This window comes from Agelaius phoeniceus, chromosome 21 (assembly GCF_051311805.1).
Source record: "Agelaius phoeniceus isolate bAgePho1 chromosome 21, bAgePho1.hap1, whole genome shotgun sequence".
NCBI lineage: Eukaryota > Metazoa > Chordata > Aves > Passeriformes > Icteridae > Agelaius > Agelaius phoeniceus.
The window spans coordinates 6,186,053-6,194,714 of record NC_135285.1 but is presented as its reverse complement, the minus strand read 5'-3'; the positions used below and the strand labels follow the sequence as shown (position 1 = coordinate 6,194,714).

The 8,662-nt window shown below is 44.6% G+C and overlaps 1 protein-coding gene across 2 annotated transcripts; it reads right to left on the bottom strand.

Annotated features, from left to right (window-relative positions):
- Positions 1-1,379: 1,379 nt before the first annotated feature.
- On the bottom strand, positions 1,380-7,408 carry PHYHD1 (phytanoyl-CoA dioxygenase domain containing 1). 2 transcript variants are annotated; one of them, XM_054646465.2, is made up of 11 exons: positions 7,113-7,160; positions 6,150-6,308; positions 5,573-5,648; positions 5,394-5,441; positions 4,011-4,066; positions 3,763-3,825; positions 3,645-3,666; positions 3,165-3,293; positions 2,529-2,645; positions 2,259-2,385; positions 1,380-2,082 (listed from the first exon to the last, which is right to left on the bottom strand). In XM_054646465.2, the coding sequence occupies exons 1-11, from the start codon at positions 7,143-7,145 to the stop codon at positions 2,037-2,039; spliced, it is 876 nt and encodes a 291-aa protein (XP_054502440.2). In that variant the 5' UTR covers positions 7,146-7,160; the 3' UTR covers positions 1,380-2,036. The 2 variants fall into 2 exon arrangements, with proteins under 2 accessions (XP_054502440.2, XP_077045338.1); XM_077189223.1 differs by lacking the exon at positions 3,165-3,293 and having other exon boundaries at positions 7,113-7,408.
- Between the last annotated feature and the right edge of the window lie 1,254 nt (positions 7,409-8,662).

The window sequence follows — 8,662 nt, the reverse complement described above, 5'->3', positions numbered from 1 at the left end:
CTACTTTTCCATTTTTTCAGCCAGATGTTTAATCAAATAATGTATAAACATGCTTCTATCAACGAATTGATTAAAGCTACTGAATTCCATCCATTTAATTAAAATTATAACTACCATTTTGTGGCCAAAAAAACACTTCATTTCTATGTATGAAACCCTTCTCTATCAACATTCTGTTCTCACTGGTTTGCCCAGTGTCCATTAGAACAAAACACAGGGGTCCTTCCTGTCTCCAGGGATGTGTCCAAGCAGGAGATTGTCATCCCAGGCTTCTAGTTTGCATCATGAAGTTCACTTCTGACCCTTTTTTAATTCACTTTTGGGAACAGTCTGGGGGAAGTCCAAGGTACCTTACACAACGCTGTCCTGCAGGCCTGTAGCTCTGAGACATTGGGAGGGAGCCTAAGACCAGGGGTGGAGTGAAACCAGTCCCTGAGTCAGCAGAATTGGCTCCAGAATCCAATATTGTGTGTCCCTGCAACAAGCCAGGATTGGAATAGCTGAGAAGCAGCATTGCCCAATTCATCCTCCTGCCTGGGAAGGGCTCCTGGGATTTGGTGCTGCTGTTCCTGAGGATGCCAGAGCTGGTTACTAGCACAGTAAATTGTCAGATACTCTGTAGGAAACCCAACTCAGTAACTGCTGGGCTGTTTCCCTCACATTTAACAGGAAATCCTGCCAATCAATCCAGCTTTTTTAAAATTTTATTTATGCACTCGAAGTAGATGCTTTTGCACACTGCAGGTACTGGTGCAAGTCAGGACAAATTATCCTTCCTCAGCAGAATTCTAAATTATTCACTTCTCTCATGGAAAGACACAGACAAAATTTAAGTTGCTTCTGTCACAAGCCACACCCTTCACCACTGATGTCATAAATTGCACCAGAGGTAGAGAAATTTACTTTCCTTCCCCCCCTGCTTCCAACTTTCAAACAAACTGTAGGAAAGGTAGTTTTTGAATGCAGAAACTTTACATTCAATGTTCCTGCTGTTGCCATGACCCAGCTCCCCAGTTTCCTTTTGAAAGGGATGAGTCAGTAAGATTTGGGTCCACTCTACCACCTCAGGAGCCTTAGGGTTACTCTGATACAATTCCTGCATTGGTGACACTGGGCTCCTGTCTCAAGGTTGCCACTGCACCAGTGCTGGTGAAATCACACCTACACAGCTACTGTTCAGTTCAGGTACAGACTGGGATGTAGCTTGCATTTCCAAACATTGCTTGCTAGAAGTTGGTTTGGGTTTGGTGTGGTTTTGGGGGCAGAAATTATTCTTGTGCATATTGAGAGTTCCAGCTGCTCACCAGACAATTTAACACTATCCCCATCTGTTGGAAGAAGATCACACTGAGTCTTCCTCAAAGAAAAGATGATGGAGATGAAGAATTTCTATCTTTTTATTTAAATGTAAAGAGTTTGATTGAGGTTCTTTGTTTCCATCATTTCAACATGAATCTTTAAAAATTGCTGTATTTTTAATCGCGCTCAGAGATAAAACACTCAGCTACTGTCTTCCAGGCTAATTTAGAAGATTGACTATAAAAAGCAGACCTCTTGCTTCATTTCACCCACAAGATTGTTTTAAATCACTGTTATTCCAACAATAAGACAGAAAACTAGGGGTGAAAATCAAACTTCTCCCCACAACATGGTCACCTGCATTGCTGAAGTCAACCAGCCAAGAAATGCACTTAAGCTCTTCAACACAAGAAAATACTGAGTATCTACAAGGAGAAATACTTGTAAGTGGTCCCAGTCAAGGTGCAATGGTCTTAACTGGTTTGTTCTCAAGACTGAAAGTGTTTCCTTACCAAAAGGACTGGGGGACTACTCTGACACTGGCAGGGCTCCTGCTGCAGTAGAAGCTTTTGTCTCCTGCAGTTTTGGGCTGTGATAATGGTCCTGGTTTTGAGGAGGAGGATAAATTAATATTGAGAGCTGATCTAGTGAAGGCTGTTTTTAAAGAGACCATGAATGAGCAATCAGAAAGGAATGTTGATCAGCTATTGACTCCACAAGCCAGCCAGTCACTAACTTCAAGTGTAGAGTGATGGAAAAGGCAGTTCAGGAGTTGGCTGGAGCCTAGGGAGTAAAGAAGAGGAAAAAGCAAAACTTCAGAGGCTATTCCAGTTCTGCAGGTATGAAATCAACACCAGCTGAGGCACAAACCGTACAGGCAAGACTCCCAACAGTTCTCCTAACCATTGCACTGGAAAGGCTTCCATTTCCTCAGCCACTGGTGAGGATCACAACCTTACCAGTTCTCCTTGCTCCAGGTGGTGCCCTTGGCTTCCATCACGTGGAAGGTGAACGCGTGGCGAGAGGACTCTGAGCTGTTGAGTTCACTCTTATGGACAACCTCCCCATGGATGAGGATGAGCCCACCTGTGGGAAAGAATCACCTGGACTGTTTTCCAAAATAAGAGCTCTGGCTTTCCACTGGGGGGGAAGGTGCAGGGTTAAAATATGATTTTAGCTCCCTTGTGTTCTGTTGAGCTGTGAAGTGCCACGTTTGGGGCTGTTTGTACCTTTCCTTATGGGCAGGGGTATGAACTGCTTGTCCTCATAGGCTGGCTCTGAGCCTACAAACTCCACACATGTTGAGGCACCTGAAGCTGCACGGACCATCCTCCTGGTAATCCCATCTGCAAATCCACAGAATAAGCAAACACACAAAAATTAAACACCTGGCTACATTCTGCACAGCAAAGGAACAATATCAGTGGTTTCTCTTGGCAATGACAGGAACTTTATTATTACTATATTCACACTTTCCTTAATAATTCGGGTGATGTCTTTTTTATTAAGTAGGGATTTAGGATTTTCCAGCTGTGGCAGAAACAGAGAAAACAGCTGCCTTTTGTTTGCCTTTTTGGCCCCTTCTGTGCATAGCAACAGACCCTTAGGAACACAAAGAGTCACACACTTATGCAAAACCAACCTTTGGTCCATTTGTGCTTTCTATAGGATCATAAACCATGATTTGAGTACAGCTGGCTCCAGGATTTAGGGAAGGAACAGCTTAAAATCTGAAGAGCATTATGATTACACTCATTGAGTGAATGTTTGGGTGAGCAGAAGTTTAAAGCTGCCCTGTGTGCTCGAGAGGTGGGGAAAAGCAGAACTGTGCTGGTGACCAGCAGTGGTCAGGCACGTGCTCTTACTGGTGTGAGAGCCAGGGATGAACCACAAGCAGCCATTCTCCTGGGTGGCATCTTCCAGGGCAATCCAGAACCCCAGGATCCTGCCCAGGGGCTCAGTGTGCAGGAAAGTGGCATCCTGGTGTGGTGTCACTGCAAGAAGAGACTGTCACTGGGTCTTTAATGGGATTCAGTTCCTCTAGAAGGACTTCAGGGTTGCATCTCCCTGACTCAGGGCCCTCCCCTGCCCACCCACCTATCACATACATTACATTTTACATAAAAATCCCACCTTTTAGCCTGCTGCAAATGTAAAACCAGCTCTCTGTTCAAGCTGCATATGATGTAGAAACTTTTCTGAAAAAATGTTGATTTCAAAGATTTTAAGAAGGTTTGGATTGCCAAACTCAGGTTTAAGTCTGATTATGAGCCTTTTCCCTGGTAATATTCCTTTCCTAAAGGAGCATTATCTGCAGTGTGATATAGAGATAACACAAATCTCACCTTCACCACCAATGCCAGGTTGCTGCAAAGAAAAAAAAGTGATGTGTGAAGAATTTCACAGCTTCCCACTTAACAGGGTCTTATTTCTTGAGTGACAAGACAACTTGAATTACTGTACCTTGAAGATATACATGCTCTGGACAACTACTGGTCTCTCAAGGCCTAGTTTTCTTCCCAGTTCCTGCAAGAAAATTTTCCAAGATTTATGTTCCCTGCACACTATTTAGCATTATTCTTTGAAGATATTTAAATTTCCTTTCACTGACAAAATTACTCCCCCTGGGAGTGTAGAAAACAAAAATTAACTACTCTGCAATTTATTTTTTTTTCCCCCCAAGGCCATTCTAGGAAGCAATAACAGCTCACCTGCACCTTGGGGGAGTGGGTAATTTGCTTGAAGACAGGATCATAAGCATGTAGAGCTAAGGGGAAAGAAAAAGCTCAGACAAGACTTCAGAAAGAGAAGGGAACAGCTCTCAGTGATGGGGTGCAGACATCACAGCCAAGCAGGATAAATTGCAGCCAAAAACTTTGATCCCTCCCAAGATGGATAAATGTGACTTATCACACACAAGTGGTAGGACACTTACAGGTTATACAGTCATCATTAAAGACCACAAATGTAATCACTCCCTGGCCACAAACTGCACACACATAAAAGCCAGTGTACAACAGAGTGAACAAAATGGAATATTATGGGATTCAGTATGATATTACACAAGTGACAACCATTACACATGACCCTGAGGCATATGGGTGAATTCATCTCTTAAGACCTACCAGAAAAGTGAAGTACTGCAAAAAGGAGCTAGAGCTCATCTTTGGTGCCCTTCAGAGAGCCCCAGCCAGCAGGGCTGAGTGTTTGTGCAGCCTCTTGCTACAACCCAGCTCTGACAAATCCACAAAGCAAAGACTCAGAGTTGTGCCTCCAGCTCATCCTGATCAGATTTGCCACCAGGACACATGCTCAGGTCCAGCAGGAGCTGCTCTCAGGCAAGGGATCAGACTTGACCAAAACGAGTAATTACAGAAATAAGGCTAGAGAAGGCTTCTGAATTGTTAAGTTGCTGGGTCAGCAGGAACCTACAGTTGTTTTCATTTCCCCTGAGGAAATGCTGAAGTGGCAGCAGGCCTGGGAAGAGGAGAGGGTTTTTTTCTGAGAAAACCAAAGAAAAAGAACTCTTAGTACTGAATTTCCAACTGTAGCAAAGTTTAGTCTGAGCAAAGTTCACATTTGCAGGCACAGGGAATCCTGCTCTCATTTTCCATGTATTGTTGGAAAACAAAAGGGATCAAAAATGCTAATTCAGGAACTGGGAGAGAATAAATAGGTCAAACAGATCAGTAAGGGTAAAGAAAAGGTGTTGGTGACACCACAGGAGAGAGGGCTGCTTCAATATCAGCAACCCAGCATGGCACAGGTCATAGGAGAGAGTTTGGTCTGTACTGAATGTCACCAGTCTCAGGTGGTAAATTTTTAGAGCAAATCTGTTACATAAAAAAACCAAGGGCTGAAGTCCAAACTTTCTCATGTCAGTGACTCTGAGCTATTCATCACTGAAAAACCTCTGAGAAGGGGTTTTTGAAAAGGACTGGAACAGAAGATCCAGTGCTCTGAGAGCAGAGAGCGTGAGGGGCAGCATGGAGAGAACTGCAGAGACAGTTATGTACAGTGAGTAGAGAAATCCTCATGTCTGAAAACCAGGTCTCTTTTGCCCATCCCTCTCCAAACTCATCCTTTAAACATACCATGGCCAATCTTGCTGACAGACTTCTCCTTTGGAATTAGAAAGTTACCTATAAAACAAAACCATAATTTAACATTGTTTGAAAAGCTGGAAACATTCCTTGAGCTGGAAACTGGCCCCTGATCCCTCCCTCAGCCTTTTCCCATCCCTTCTGTGTAGCTAACTCATTGCAGGGCTTACCTTTCTCATCCAAAACACCTTTCTCAAAGAAGAATCTAATCTTGTCTCCACTGGTTAGGAAATAATCCGAGCTACCCTGCAGGGATAAGAGCCCAGTAAAGACAGCATCCTTGTAAAAACATAAATGAACTTTCAGTCAAAGCATTAACACTCACCTGCATCTTTTTCCCCACCAAGCCGCAGCATAAACAAAACACAGTGAAAAATCTCTCATAAAAAGGCTTTCCACAACACTGCATATCTTTGTGCTGATCAGGGTTTTACAAGATCCTCTCACACAGAGGCTACCCTCGCTTTTCTGGAAAATACCCAGTTTTCTGTCTGCAGAACATGTACAAAGTGATCTGTGAGAGCTGCTTGTGGCTACTGGGGGTTGAAAGCACAGCAGAGCCACACATTGATAAGACTCTTGATAAGACCCTGCAAACATTTGCAGAAAGCTGCAGAGCAAACTCCTCTCCCGGTGTTCTGGTCCATTAGAAGAGTCACGTTCCCGCAGAGAGACCCCTGATCGGTTATTTGCCTTTTCCTTGCCTTTTGCCAGCCCTCCACGGGGGCAGCCCTGCCCGCTCGGTACCTGCTGCTGGAGCTGCTCCTCCTCCCTGGTGGAGAAGGCGGTGCGGCAGTGAGGGGGCACTTCCATCTCCGCCACGATCCTCTGGATCTGCCTCCTCATGCTGTCGCACTCCTCTGCGCTGAAAAACCGCTCCAGGACAAGGAAACCATCCTTGTGGAACTGGAAGAGATGGGGTGACTGCTCTCCCCCAGCGTTCTCGGGGGAAGCAGCACAAAGCAAGAGAAAGCAGTTCTGGCCCTTTAGAGGGTGAAAAGCATCCCAGCTCCAGCTCTGCAGCCAGGCAGTATGTTCTTAATTTTTAATTTCAGTAGGGGTTTCTCTTGCAAACGATTAATAAGGAGGCTGAAATTCCAAACAGTTAAGAAGAATCTATTTCAATCTCTCAGTCTACACAAACCAGAGATGTCACCACTAGAGCCTTTTGTGGCTCAGGGATATCTTATCTAATGCCTGTAACCAGCAGCTATTAAACTACCAAGTCTACTAACACAAACAGGGCAGTCATGCCTGTGTGCCAAATCAGAATGAGATTCCTTTACAAGCTGGAAAGCTTTGTTCTCTCTAAGGAAAAAAAAAATCCCTGGGTGATTTCTCACAGTTCACTACACAATACAAAATGAACTCTGCTGGCAGTGAACTCAGTTTCTTTATATAGAATACCCTGGAGATTATCCTTTGCCAGGAAGATTTCGAGTTCAGGGATGAGAGTTGAGCAACACAGACAGAAGGGGCACAGGAGAAATCTCTCCAAGAGCTCTGTGGGACAAGCTGCCCCCAGAAGAGTCTGTAGCCATGACACTCACACACTAAAATTAACGTAATAGAAGAAGCTGAGGAGAATATAAAGTGTTAGCAAAGCAGATTTTGGCTAGACTGCTGCCAGGTTAAGCAGCAGTGGCTCTGTCTTACACACTGCCTGCACTCTGGACACGCTCCCTCCCTGCAGAGCAGCTCCTTCCTTACCTTCTGGATCTGCTGCTGGGTCACGGATGCCATCGGGCCAGGAGCTCCCAGATCCCAGCACCACGAAGCCACCTGGGCTCTGCAGGGCTCACTCCCCGCCTCTCCACGTGATCCTTGTCCCAGCATGTGATAAAAGCCAGCACTGGGCAGTTGGACTCTTGCACAGCTCAAAGATTTTTGTCCCTGTTGCCAGTTCTTTGCTCCTGGCAGGGATATTCAGGAGTTCACAGTGTTGCTTTGGCTCTTGGTGATAACAAAGCACACAAAAATTTTCTATTCAAGTGCACTCACAGACTTGATGAATATCTGAGCTCCAAGGAGGAATCACTTTTAATTAATAACCCAGATTTAAAAATAGGGCAGTTAAACTGGTAATCACAGGAGTAAGTAAGATAAGGGCAGTTAAAATAAGATTCAAGTGTGAAGAAAAGATCAAGATGTCTTAGAACAAATTTAAAGCACTGATTCAAGGTCTTACAGAGCCCTTTTTGCTATGTCAATGAGTCCTGCCAGCACTTCAGCATATCCCCTGAAAGGGCTCCCCAGCCCAGGAGGTGACAAACAGAGCAAAATGTGGTGAAGAGCTTTCACTGAGGGTTTGGTAAAACCCACAGAGAACACTTCTGCTATTTGCATTCCCAGCTGCTTTTGATAATTTACACATTCACTTGCTCTGTTCACTCTCCTGCATCTCCAGAAGTCCATGTAATATTTACAAATAAGTAAAGCCAAATCCACCCAAAGTTCAAACCAGAGAGCAAAAATGCAGAAAGTGGGTCTGAAAGGCAGAGAGGGAGGAGCAGTTGCCAGCCCAGCGGTGGCGCTCCCAGCCAACACATCCCTCCCACCGGGAATCTCTGGGGAAGGTTTTTCTCTCTAGAAGAAAACGTGTTTGGCTCCTACAGGAAACACCGAGAACACCCTCAGAGCAGCACTTCCCAAAAATAACACCATGGGGGCGTGTTCTTGCATCACTCACCCAGCCAAAGGAAAACCCAGGAAAAGGAGGAATGCAAAATGCTCACAGGAAAGTGTTTACATCCTAGCAGCTGAAAATCCATTTAAAGAGAGGTTGTTTGAAAAAAAGTTTCCTGTTCTATAAGGGAATTGTGGATAAAATCCCTCCGCACCTTACTAAAACTTTTTTTTTTAAATAAAGAGGAAATTGGGGGTTTAACTTTTTTTCAGGCTTTTCCCTGTACACAGGAGGATATGAATTCAGTAGTTTAAAAAGTTAAATTCTGCCAGAGACTTTAATCACTGGACTACAAACTTGGAGAGGGGAAAAAAAAAAGAATAAAAAAATTAGTCTCCAGTGCTGCAAAACTCAAAAAAAAAATATTGCAGTAGGTCCTCCTTCCTCTTAACACTCTCACCAACTGATGGAGTGGAAAAGTTTTTAGGGAAGATGCATGACCTGTGGGGAAAAAAAGCAGCTGTAGGCTGTTGCCTGCAAGTTGACTGTGTGACCCAGCTCACCCGTCCCCAGGAGGCAGCAGTCCTGGAGAAACACTCCTGGAAAACACTCCCACGCCACCCTCGGGCCCTCT